We start from the raw sequence: 13,793 nt of genomic DNA on the forward strand, positions 1-13,793 counted from the left end.
GATCTCCAATTGTCTGGTATCTCTCCTGCATCTAGTGAGGATTTGAAGATGATCCTCAGTGCATCCACTATTTCCTCCCTGGCTTCCTTTAACAACCTGGGATACAATCCATCTGGTCCTGGTGATTTATCCAGTTTCAAGGATGTCAGACCCTCTAGTACTTCCTCTCTCATTATGCTTATCATATCTAATATTTCGCACTCCTCCTCTTTAACTACAATGTGTACATTGACCCTCTCCTTTGTGAAGACAGAGACAAATAACTCATTAAGAACCCTGCCCACATCTTCTGCTTCCATGCATAAATTCCCTTGTATAATAAAAACAAGAAATGCTGGAAATACTCAGCAGGTCTGGCAGCATCTGTGGAGAGAGAAGCACAGTTAACGTTTCAGGTCAGTGATCATTCTTCAGAACTGACAAATATTATAAATGTAAAAGGTTTTAAGCAAGTAAAGCGGGGGGGGGGGGGGGTGGGGTGGGCAGGGGGGAGGTGAGACAAGAGATAACAAAAGAGGTGTTGATAGGACAAGGTCACACAGAATAACTGACCAGAAGGTCATGGAGCAAAGGCAAACGGTATGTTAATGGTGTGGTGAAAGACAAAGCGTTAGTACAGAGAGGGTGTGAATAGACTGTAAAGCACAAAGCACTCCAAGCACAAACATTTAAAAAAAAAAATTTAAAACAGAAACAGTGGGTAGGCACAGTAGAAACAAACTAACCAAACTAAAAAAAAACTAAAATACAATAACCAAATAAAAAAGAGAAAAAATAACTAAACATAAAAAGGGAGGCCCGTCATTATTGAACTCGATGTTCAGTCTGGCAGGCTGTAGTGTGCCTAATCAGTAAATGAGATGCTGTTCCTCGAGCTTGTGTTGATGTTCGCTGGAACACTGCAGCAATCCCAGGACAGAGATGTGAGCATGAGAGCGGGGGTGGGGTGTTGAAATGGCCAGCAACCGGAAGTTCGGAGTCATGCTTACGGACTGAGCATTTCTTTCCAGCATTTCTTGTTTTTATTTCAGATTTTCAGCATCTGCAGTATTTTGCTTTTATTTTAGTTCCTTCGTACATCTCTGATAGGCCCTACCCTTTCCTTAGTTATCCTCTTGCTCTTAATGTACTGATAAAAATAATTTTTCATGTCCTCCCTTGGCTTTTCTAATTTCCTTTTTTACTTCACCTTTTCTATACTCCTCTAGGCTTTCTGAAGTATTAAGTTTTTTGTAATAGTCATAAGCTTTCTTTTTCTGTTTTAACTGACCCTATATGCTTCTAGATAACCAGGGGGCTCTAGATTTGGCAGTACCACCCTTTATCTTTGTGGGGACATGCCTACACTGTGCCTGTAGAATCTCGCTTTTGAATGCCTCCCACTGGTTTGTCACTGATTTTCCTTCAAGTAGCTGTATCCAATCCACTTTCGCCAGGTCACCTATCAGTTTCGTAAATTTTGCCTTCCCCCAATTCAGAACGTTTACTCCTGTTTTATTTTTGTCCGTTTCCATGATTACGCTAAAACTTACTGTAGTATGGTCACTATCTCTAAAATTATTACCCACTGCTACATTCTCCACTTGCCCAGCTTCATTACTGAAGACTAAATCTATATTTGCGCCCCCTCTTGTTGGGCTTGTTAGATGCTGGCTAAAAACGTTCTCTTGAACACAGTTCAAGAATTTTGTCCCCTCTGTGCCCTTCACACTGTTTGTATCCCAGTTGATATTGGGGTAGTTGAAATCCCCAACTATTATTGCCCTATAGTTTTTGCACTCAGAAATTTGCCAACATATTTGTTCTTCAATCTCCCTCTCCCTATTTGGGGGTCTATAGTATACTCCCAGTAGTGTGGCTGCCCCTTTTTTATTTCTGAGCTCCACCCATGTGGCCTCATTTGATGATTCATTTAGCATATCATCCCTCCTCAAAGCGGTTAGTGATTCCTTAACCAATAATGCTACACCCCGTCCTTTTTTATCCCCTATCCAACCTGAAAACGCTATATCCAGGGATGTTGAGTTGCTATTCTTGCCCTTCTTTAAGCCAAGTTTCCGTTATAACAACAAAATTGTGTTGCCATGTGTCTATCTGTGCCCTCAGCTCATCGGCTTTGTGACTACACTCCTTACATTGAAATAAATACCCTTTAACACTACCAAATTCCTGTGCTGCACACTTTTTAACCTTTGCTTCTTCTGTCTTTCTAAGTCACTCGCTAATTTTCTGCCTCCTGTTCCCTGCCCTGAAATTGTCCCATCTAAGACTGCCCTCAGGTTCCCATCCCCCTGCCAAGCTAGTTTAAACCATCCCCAACAGCACTAGCAAACCTTCCTGCAAGGATATTTGTTCCAGTTCTGTTCAGGTGTAGACCATCCAGCTTGTACAGGTCTCACCTTCCCCAGAACCGGTCCCAATGCCCCAGAAGTCTGAAGCCCTCCCTCCTGCACCAGCTCTCCAGCCACACGTTCATCTGGTGTATTTTCCTATTTCTATACTCACTAGCATGTGGCCTTGGGAGTAATCCGGAGATTACTACCTTTGAGGTTCTGCTTGCTAATCTCATTCCTAACTCCCTAAACTCAGCCTCAGGACCTCATCCCTCTTTCTTCCTATATTGTTGATACCAATGTGGACCACGACCTCTGGCTGTGCACCCTCGCCCTCCAGAATACCCTGTAGCCGCTCGGTGATATCCATGACCCTTGCACCAGGGAGGCAACATACCATCCTGGAATCATGTCTGCGACCACCGAAATGCCTATCTGTTCCCATAACTATAGAATCCCCTGCCACTATTGCTCTCTAGTCTTTTCTCCTCCCTTCCTGCACGGCTGAGCCACCCATGGTGCTCTGGTCATGACTCTCGCTGCACTCGCCAGAGGGACCCTCGCTCCCATCGGTACTCAGAACTGAATACCAGTTAGAAAGTGGGATGCCCTCTGGGGTCTCCTGCACTACCTGCCTTAACCTTCTTGTCTGTCTGGCACCCACCCAGTCCCTCTCTGTCTGTGCTCTCTTAAACTCCGGGGTGACTACCTTCTGAAACGTGCTATCCACGTAGTTCTCTGCCTTGCGGACGCACCACAGTGACTCCAGCCGCCGCTGGAGTTCCAAAACCTGGAGCTCAAGCTTCTGTAGCCGGTGACACTTCCTGCAGATGTGCTCGTCAAGGAGACAGGGTGCATCCACGACTTCCCACATACCACAGGAGGCACATTCCACTCGGCCGAGCTGCCCTGCCATTACTTTGCTTTATCAAAAAATTATTGCTGATATAATAAGTAGAATAATTTACCAGTTACTTGCCAATCAGCTTTTTTTCCTCGACCGTTGAGGCTGAAAAGGCAGAAAAGAAAGAGACCAAAGAGTAATTCCTTCCCCTAGTCAGTGAAACCCCTCAAACACAACTCACAGCCTTCCACTCTCTCCAAACAGTACTATTTGAATTAGTAATTATTAATAAATTACACTAATTAAAAAAACCTTAGTAGTCCTAACCTTATCAATTACAAGGTAGCTTTAAGAAAGTTTTAAGAAAAAGAACTTTTTTTCTCTTTTTTTAAAGGTATTTACAGGCAATAACAGCTGTTACTTACCAACCAATCAGCTTACAGATTTCCCGTGAGTCACTGTTAGCTTTTTCCCAGAGACCCTCAACTCATTCAAATGGTGTCTGGATCTGCACCTCAAGTGCCGTAATCTGCAAGGCTGCAGACCAAATGCTGAAAGGTGGGATTAGAATAGGTGGATCGTTTTTTGGTCGGCACAGACATGATGGGCCAAGTGGCCTCTTTCTATGCCTTAAACTCTCTATGATTCTATGATTATAGCTATTAGACTGGCATAATCTGATTCCTCACCACATATCCACACACATTTCAGAAGGCATTGCTGTGTTCAAAATGATGAAGGGTTTTTCAACAAAGTAAGGAGGGACTGTTTCCAGTGGCAGGAGAGTCAGTAACCAGAGGAGATAGATTTACAGCTGATTGGTGAAAGAACCAGAAAGGAGATGAGGAGAATGCTTTTCCGCAGTGAGTTGTCGTGATCTGGAACGCGCTGCCTGAAAGGGCGTTGGAAGCAGATTCAATAGTAACTTTCAAAAGGGGAATTAGATGTAAGATTAAACAGGAAATATTTTCAGGGCTATGGGGAAACAGCAAGGGAGTGGGCCTAATTGGATAGTTCTGTCAAAGGCTGCCACAGGTACGATGGGCTGAATGGCCTCCTTCTGTGTTGCATTATTCTCTGATTCTGTTCTCGCATTTGCCATGTGCGTCTTTGATGTCTTCGATTATTTATTTACACTCTGGACATTCCACACATCAGTCAGCAGCTGTAGCCTCATCTCTTCTCATTCCATGCATAGCACAAGCCTGTTTTTTGCTGCTGCCTCCAGAGTCTCGACTGATTCACTATATACCTGCTCTCTTTTGTAGCTCATCTCATAGAGCAACACAATACCCAAAGGTGACCACCTGTGATCGAACCTACTTCCGCCAATGACTTTAAGTCTGTGTCCTCTGGTTACTGACCCTCCTGCCAGTGGAAACAGTTTCTGCTTGTTTACTAAAAACCCCTCATGATTTTGAACACCTCCGTTAAATCACCTTGTAACCTTCTCTGCTCTAAGGAGAACAATCACAGCTTCTCCAATCTCTCCACATAACTTGAAGTCCTTCATCCCTGATAAATCTCTAGTAAATCTCCGCACCCTCTCCAAGGCCTTCACATCCTTCTCTGTCTCCCATACTCCAGGCTTGACTTTGTACACCTTTGCTGTATGAATACTGATGTATGGATGTATATTTCAAAGGCTCACTATATCTATTCTACTTGGTACACCTATGACTAGGTGGGAGGGGAGGGAAGGGGGTGGGACTTCACTCATTGCCCTCTTGTTGCGATGAATATTGATGGCAGATGACCTCCTCTATTGAAGTATGCAGTGACTGTTGCAATACATAAGCAGCCGACCATACAGTTCCTGTGCCTTCTACATCCGGGGTAAAATGGGGCAAACTTCCCTGTTTCTGGAACTGGGACTATTGGATTATTGGAATTTCGGAGAATGGGCAGTCTCCCCTCTAGGCTTGCAACTCTCCCACCCAATGTTGCAGCATATGCTTAACCAGTGGATCCAAAGAGCCTGGAAACAGGAATACCTATCATAATATCTTCACTTCACTTCGGAATGTGGAATTCTCTGCTACAAAACATCATTGTAGCGCAGTGCATGAATAATTTTGAATGGGGATTGTACCAATAGCTTGACAATTGACCAAGTGTAAAGGGTTTGGGAATATAGGAAGAGGAGGAGGCTGTTCAGCCCCCTTGAGCCTGTTCCGTCATTCAGTGTTGATCATGGTTGATCTGTGACCTAACTCCATATACCCACCCTTGCCCCATATCCCTGAACATCTTTGGTCACCAAAAAGTAAACCTTTTGCCCCTGAATCAAAGCTTGCCCAATGCTTGAGCTCTTTCTAAAAGCAAAGTCAACTGGGGATCCATGGAGACTGAGGGTTTCTGATTGTACGCGGTGAATATCTGCTCGTCTTAATACCAGCTGGATTAACACATCATTTACATGTTTCAGAGAGTGTAAAGAATTTATTTCTTGTAGAGCTATGTTTGTTATTATTTGAACATTAAATTTCATGGCTTTTGTATTTTTATTAAATAAAATAAAATCATGTTTCACTTCTCTATGACTAGCCAGTCTGTTCCTTGAATCTCATTGTCCAGTTATTCTTTTAATTCCTACAGATTTTATCCTCTTGGAATTTCAGCCCTCACTTGTTCTCCTCTACTGATGCGTTGACTCCTTCTTGGAGTTTGTGGTTTCATGTTGGAGTTCCTGTATTTCCTAGCTTTAGCACTCTATGGTCTGTCTAGATGTATGACTTTCTCCAAGCCTAGTTGTTCCCCCCCCCCCCTCCGCCCCCTCCAGTATAGCCCCCATCTCCATTCCATTAAGTCCCAGGGATGCAGATTTAAATGTCTATGGAGCATAACTGCTTTAGCCTGACTTGGAACTATATCACTGTTTCTACATTGTCGCTGGGTCAAAATCCTGGAACTCCCTTCCTAACAGCACTGTTGGTGTCCCTACACCACATGGACTGCAGCGGTTCAAGAAGGCGGCTCACCCCCACCTTCTCAAGGGCAATTAGAATAGGCAACAAATGTTGGCCTAGCCAGCGATGGTCACATCCTATGAAAGAACATAGAAAAAAAAGTCTTTCATCGCCTGATTTGGCTGTGCTGCAAAAAGCACCACCTCTCTCTACCCCTCCACTCTCTCCAATTTATCATGCTGGTTGTCTGAAATCCAATCCTGGATGAGCAGAAATTTCCTGCAAATGAATACTGGGAAGACCGAAGCCATTGTCTTCAGTCCCCGCCACAAACTCCGTTCCCTAGCCACCGACTCCGTCCCTCTCACTGGCTGGTCTGAGGCTAAACCAGACTGTTGGCAACCTCGGTGTCAACTTTGACCCAGAGATGAGCTTCCGACCCATGACCTCTCCATGACCAAGATGCCTACTTGCATTTCCATAACGTCGCCTGACTCCGCCCCTGCCTCAGCTCATCTGCTGCTGAAACTCTCATCCATGCCTTTGTTCCTCTAGACTAGACTATTCCAATACTCTCCTGGTTGCCCACCCATCTTCCACTCCATAAACGTGAACTCATCCAAAACCCTGTTGCCCTGTTTGGTTCCGTTCCAGTCCATTCTGGTCCTGTCCAGTCGAGTACGCCAGAGCAGTTTAGTTCCACTCGAATCCAATTCAATACACCAATTCAATCTAGTCTGGCCTGCTCCAATGCAATCTATCAGTGCATCTCAATTCCGATCCAATTCAAAATCTTGAAAGGCTTTGGCAGAGTCAATAAGGGGAAATTGTTTCCAGTGACAGAATGATCAGTAACCAAATGTAATTGGAAAAAGAACCAGAGGGGAGATGAGGAAAAAATGTTTATTGAGCGAGCTGTTGTGATCTGGAATGCGCTGTCTGAAAGGGCAGTGGAAGCAGACTCAATAGTAATTTTCAAAAGGGAATTGAATAAGTCCTTGAAAAGTAAAAAAAATTGCAGGGCTCTGGGGAAAGAGCAGGTTGGGAGTGGGACTAATTGGACAGCACTTTCAAAGAGACTGCACATGCAAATGGGCCGAATGGCCTCTTTCAGCATTGTACCATTCTATGGTTCGACACCCTTATCCTAACTCGTACCAACTCCCCTTTACCCATCACCCCTGTGCTCATTGGCCTACATTGGCTTCCAGTTAAGCAACATTTTGATATTAAAATTCTCATCCTTGTTTTCAAATCCCTCCATGGCCTCGCCCCTCTCTATCTCTGTAACCTCCTCCAGCTCTACAACCCTCCGAGATCTCTGCGCTCCTCCAATTCTGACCTCTTGAGCATCCCCGATTTTAATCGCTCCACCATTGGCGGCTGTGCCTTCAGCTGCCTGGGCCCTGAGCTCAGGAATTCCCTCCCTAAAGCTCTCTTTCTCTCCTCCTTTAAGACACTCTACCTCTGACCAAGCTTTTGGCCACCTGCCCAAATTTTTCCTTGTGTGGCTTGGTGCCAAATTTTGCATTATAACGCTCCTGTGAAGCACCTTGGGACGTTTTACTAAATTAAAGGTGCTATATAAATACAAGTTATTGTTGTAGTGATCTTGTGACCTTGTGATTACCATCAAGTTCCACGAAGCGCCCTCTGGTGACTCCGTTGTGTATAATCAGGGTGAAACTGAGTCATTCCGAGCAGGAAGTCTCAGTTCAGCTCCCTTGTGCTCCATTCACTCAGTCCACCCAGGAGGGCAATGTTGGTGGGGTTTCTATCACTGGAATGTTACTTAAGGCCTGGGAATGGAATAATTGTCACTCTTCCAGCCCAATGCCCAACGTGCACAGATGTGGACATTGAAAACGGACAGAATTAGAATCAAACAGAAGAGGAGGCCATTCAGCCCATTGTGCCTGTGCCAGCTCGTTGAAAGAGCTTTGCAATTAATCCCAGTCCCTTCCCTTTGGTCCATTTTTTTTCCTTTTAAAGTATTTATCCATAGAACCATAGAAAAGTTACGGCACAAAAGGAGGCCATTCAGCTCATTGTGTCTGCGCCAGGTAAAAAAAAAAACTAGCTCCCCCCCCCCCCCCCCCAATCTAATCCCACCTTCCAGCACCTGGTCCATAGCCTTGCCAGTTACAGCACTTCAGATGCATGTCCAGGGACCTTTTAAAAGATTTGAGGGTTTCTGCCTCCACCACCATCCCTGGCAGTGAATTCCAGATACTCACCACCCTCTGGGTGAGATAGTTTTTCCTCATGTCCCCTCTCTAATCCTTCTACCAATCACCTTAGATCTGTGCCCCCTGGTAATTGACCTCTCTGCTAGGGGAAACAGGTCCTTCCTGTCTACTCTATCTAGGCCCTTCATAATTTTGTACATCACAATTAAATCATCCCTCAGCCTCCTCTGTTATAAGGAAAACAACCCCAGCCTATCCAATCTTTCCTCATAGCTGCAACTTTCAAGCCCTGGCAACATTCTTGTAAATCTCCTCTGTACTCTCTCCAGAGCAATTATGTCCTTCCTGTAATGTGTTGACCAGAACTGTACACAATACTTCAACTGTGGCCTAACCAGCGTTTTATGCAGTTCCAGCATTACATCCCTGCTTTTGTATTCTATACTTTAGCCAATAAAGGAAAGCAATCCATTTGCCTTCTTCACCACTCTATCTACCTGTCCTGCCACCTTCAGGTACCTGTGGACATGCAGTCCACCGTCTCTCACTTCTTCTACTCCTCCCAATATCCTGCCATTTATTGTGTATTCCCTCGCTTTATTTTCCCTCCCCAAATGCATTACCTCACACTTCTCCGGATTGAATTCCATTTGCCACTTTTCCGCCCACCCAATCAAACCATTGATATCAGTCTGGAGTCTACAGCTATCCTCTTCCCAATCAACTACACGGCCAAGTTGTATGTAACTCCAACTCCCTATCAAAAAGCTAAGTTTTTAAATTATTAATTCTTGGGATGTGGCCATCACTGGCAAGGCAAGGTATTGCTGATCCCCAGTTGCCCTGAGAAGGTGGTGCTGGGCCTTCAGTTAATAGGATTCAGCCCATCGTATCTGTGCTGGCTCTCTGAAGGAGCAATTCACCTGGGACCACTTCCCCACCTTCCCCTCCCCCCCCCCACCCCCATAGCTCTGACAATCCAATTGCCTGTTGGAAGCTTTGATTGAAGCTGCCTCCAGCACACCCTCAGGCAGTGCGTTCCTCATCCTAACCACTCGCTGACTGAGTGACTTGAAGTAACTGAGCTAACAGTGAAGTAACTGAGGTAACCAACAAGTAAATTGGGTAAGGATTGGCACACTTTCCTTCCGAAAGGAGCCACTTTGATTCCGATTACAATCCAACAGTTTCGTGATTACTTTTTAACTAATGACCTCAGCTTTCTTTTAAAAAAAATTGATCTCAAATTGTGCAAGTGATAAAGATTTGAGCTCACATTCTTTAAGCTATTGGCCCAATAGTTCACTTACAAAGCCACTGCACCACCCTACCTGTACAATCTATCTATCTATATATACATACATATATATATATATGTATATAATAGTGTCTGTTTATCCAATAAAAAGTACTTGTTATTCATTCATAGGGTGTGGGCATTGATGGCCGAGGGAAAGGACTGGGATTAATTGCAAAGCTCTCTCAACGAGCTGGCACAGGGCACAATGGGCTGAATGGCCTTTGTTACCATACCCCACCCAATTTGCCCTTGAGAAGGTGGTGGTGAACTGCCTTCCTGAATATTACAGAGTGGCTTGCTAGGCCATTTCAGAGGGCAGTTAAGAGTCGACCACATTGCTGTGGGATAAAAACAGAAGGTGCTGGAAATACTCAGCAGGTCAGGCAGCATCTGTGGAGAGAGAAAACAGAGTTAACGTTTCAGGTCAGCGACCCTTCAGAACTGGCAACGGTTAGAAAAGAATTAGGTTTTAAGCAAGTGAAGGTGGTGGGGGAGTGGGGGGGGGGGGGGGGGGAGGGGTCCTGGAGTCACGTACAGACCAGAGCAGGTACAGATTTCCTTCCCTAAAGGGCATTAGTGAACCAGAGGAGTTTTAAATGACTATCCAATAGTTTCATAGTCACCATTACTGAGACTAGCTATTTATTTCAGATTTATTTCATTAACTGAATTTAAATTCACCAGCTGCTGTGGTGGAATTTGAACTCATATCTCCAGGTTATTCATGCAGTACAATAACCATTATGTTAGTATGGATGTTTGTGTCTAACCATTTTATTTATTTCTGTTCATATCAAACTGTTTTCTCTACTTTTTGTCTGTCTCTGTATCTATCTAGTGTAGTTATTTGTCCATCCATGTAGCTATGCATTCTGTCTCTCCGTTCTATCTATCTGTCCATAGCCTTCTATTTTTTGCAATTCTATCACAGTCCTCCTCCCTTCGCACAAATCTGGAATTTCTGGGTACGAGTGGCTGTCATCGTGATTTGAACCTTCAGCTGTTGCCGGGACTAAACCCCTTTTTGCCCAACGTGTCAGTGTTAGCGAGCGGATGAGGCTGACCAGAACCAGTCTGTGGGATGTTGAGGTGGTGCAGCTTTAAGCAGAGCTAGGCGTGGGTGTGTGTGTGAGGAGTAGGGCGACTCAGTGAGTGTCTATGTCTTCCCTATGTGCAGTCAGGAATGACGGAGTAACAGAGCAATAGGAATCTGGGGATTATCATCTTGAAAGAAAGAAATTTATCCACTTAATATCAGATGTAGGTGGGGGGGGGGGGGGGGGGAAGGGGTGTGTGTTAGTGAAAAAAAAGGAATTTGTGCAGAAAGGGGAGTGGACAGGATTCAGACCGATAGAGAGAGAGGAGGCAGCAGCAAGCAGACTGAATTAAATCTCAGCTACAAGCTTCGAGCACTGGGCTCTGATCACCCATCTCACATTCCAGCAATCTGTCTGCAAGCAGGAAAGGCAGTCGAATAATGAGTGACAAAGGCACAAGGTTTGTGAGATTTCAGTCTCTTGTGTGTTTTAAATTTTTGAAATGCAAGTGGTAGGTGGAATGCTACAGACTGGTAGAGCCCAGCACTGAGGCAGGGCTGAGAGCTGGGAGAGCGATTGACAATCTATTGCTTTACGAATCTTAAGCACATTCAACCAGTATCACTGTTGACCTTTATTTGCAGATCTTTCTGTTGCTCATTGAGGTTTTTTTTCCCACAATATATGATGTTTCCTTCCTGCCTCCGTTGCAACGATTCCTACTGTTTAAAAGGTTTCAATTGGGAATGTGTGTTGTGATCAAGAGATTAACTGGGTGATTGGCTTCAATTTAAAGCATTGATTATTGCAGAGTGGGAGATAAATGGGATTTGCCAGAACATTATTTGAAGGTGATCTCCCCCCTGCCCCCTCCTTTCTTTAATTCTTTCCCCCTCAATTTCTATTAACTGTCTGGCTTCTTTCCCCACCTTCCTGGTCCCTCTTCTCTCTCATTTGTACTCCAGTATTTCCTAATCCAAGAATTCCAAATGCATCAAATCACTTCCTCTCCTGAGGCCTGCTGACAGAAGGCAGGAAATTAAAGGGACCCACGAAGGAACGAGTCGGCCGTTCAGCCCCTCGAGCCTGTTCTGTCATTCAATGAGATCATGTGTCCTAAATCGATCCACCCCCTTGACTCCACATCCATTTATACCCTTGGGTAGCAGGAATCTGTTCATCTCAGATTTAAAATGATTAATTGAGCGAGCAATCTATTGCTTTTTGTGGGAGGGAGTCCCACATTTCTGACACCCTTTGTAAGAAGAATTGTTTCCGAACTTCTCTCTTGAATGGTCTGGCTCTGATTTGAAGGTTGTTTCCCCTTGTGCTAGACTCCCTTCACCAGCGGAAAAAGTTTTTCTCTCTCTCTACCCTGTCAATTCCTTTCAACATCCTAAAACCTTCAATCAAATCACCCCTTAACCTTCTATATTCCATGGGGATATAAGCCTAGTTTATGTAATCCCTCCTCACAATGTAACCCTTGGAGCAGTGGTAACATTTTGGGATTACCCCCACTAGGAAGAGTTGGAACAAAATGTCTCATTATAAATGGGAATGCATTCACTCCGGTCACTATCACAGTTCCCAGAACATACAGAGGAAGGATGCTTCTCAAAGGCGCTGCCCTGAAAGGGCGGTGGAAGCAGATTCAATAATAACTTTCAAAAAGGAATTGGATAAATACTTGAAATGGAAAAACCTTGCAGGGTTATGGGGAAAGAGTGGGGGAGAATGGGGCTGGAGCAACTGGGATTGCCCTCCTTCGAGCAGAGAAGGTGAAGGGGAGATTTAATTTATGAGGCATTTCGATAGAGTAAATAAGGAGAAATTGCTTCCATTGGGAGGTGGGTTGGTCACCAGAAGGATGCTGATTTAAGATAATTGCAAAAGAACCCGAGAGGAGATGAAGGAATTTATTTTATGCAGCGAGTTGTTGCGATCTGTAATCTGAAAGGGCGGTGGAAGCAGATTCAATAATAACTTTCAAAAGGGAACTGGATAAATATTTGAAAAGGAAAAATTTGTAGAGCGTTGGGGAAAGAGCAGGGGGGATTGGGACTAATGGTGTAGCCCTTTTAAAGAGGCAGCACAGACATGATGGGCAGAACGGACACCTTTCGTGATCAATAATTCTGCAGAAAACGTCTCCACCACGGCTATTGACATCTGACCTCAGAGAGTTTCCTTTGAGGGAAGGTCAGTAAGTGTAGAATGGACTTTTTTTTTATTTACAGAGGCTGGTTTCGGCCAATCTGAGGTGTTAACTTGCTCTGGGGGCATATGTGAACACAGGAACAGGAGGAGGCCATTCAGCCCATCAACCTGTTCTGCAGTTCATTTAGATTATGGTCAATCTGCATCTTGACTCCATCCATCTGCCTTGGTTTCCATAATCCTTAATATCCTCGCCTGGCAAAATCAATCAACTTAGTGTTGAAAATTTTCAGTTGATTCCCCCCCAGCCTCAACACCTTTTTGCGGAGAGAGTTCCAGATTTCCACTGCCCTTTGTGTGAAGAAATGCTTCCTGAAATCACTCCTGAATGGTCTGGTTCTAATTTTAAGGTTATGCTCCATGTTCTGGACTCACACCGCCCATAAGAGAGGACAGTTTCTCTCTCTTTACCCTATCACAACCTTTAATCATGTTAAATAGCTCAATTAAATCACTCATTAATCATCTATACACAAGGGAATACAAGCTTCATCTGTGTAACCTGGCCTCATAATTACATTTGAAAAGGAAAAATTTGCAGGACTATGGGGAAAGAGCAGATGAATGAGACTGAATGGGGAGCTCTCTCGAAGAGTTGGCAAAGGCACGATGGGCCGAATGGACTCTTGCTCTGCTGGACAAGTCAATCATTCAGACATTCAGTTGGTGCACATCTTGTCAGGGGGCCATGTGGGAAATATTTTGTGAATTTCCCATCAGTTCAGACTGGCATAGTGTGGTGCTGAGTGCACAGGAACGCCGAGGTTGAGGCAATTAAAAATCAGAGCCAACTTTTCTTCTTTTTCTTTCTGTTGCATTTACTAAATAACCAACCGAGATATTCCCATCCCTGTGTAATCCTGAATCAAACACACCAATTCTTGGCTGAGTGTCATGTGTTGATCACAATGCGCAGAAACCAGCTGCTCCACATAAAAGAACATCTGGTTGAATGTTCTGT

At 44.4% G+C, this 13,793-nt stretch overlaps 1 protein-coding gene across 1 annotated transcript in view; it reads left to right on the forward strand.

Annotated features, from left to right (window-relative positions):
* Positions 1-10,951: 10,951 nt before the first annotated feature.
* The window catches only part of arrb1 (arrestin, beta 1), a 114,918-nt gene continuing 112,076 nt past the window's right edge, over positions 10,952-13,793 (forward strand). Inside the window, exon 1 of the mRNA XM_068033050.1 lies at positions 10,952-11,072. Coding sequence (XP_067889151.1) covers positions 11,053-11,072 — 20 coding nt within the window. The 5' untranslated portion in view covers positions 10,952-11,052. The remainder of the gene's footprint in view (positions 11,073-13,793) is intronic.

This window comes from Heterodontus francisci, chromosome 6 (genome assembly GCF_036365525.1).
Source record: "Heterodontus francisci isolate sHetFra1 chromosome 6, sHetFra1.hap1, whole genome shotgun sequence".
In the NCBI taxonomy this organism is placed as follows: Eukaryota; Metazoa; Chordata; class Chondrichthyes; order Heterodontiformes; family Heterodontidae; genus Heterodontus; species Heterodontus francisci.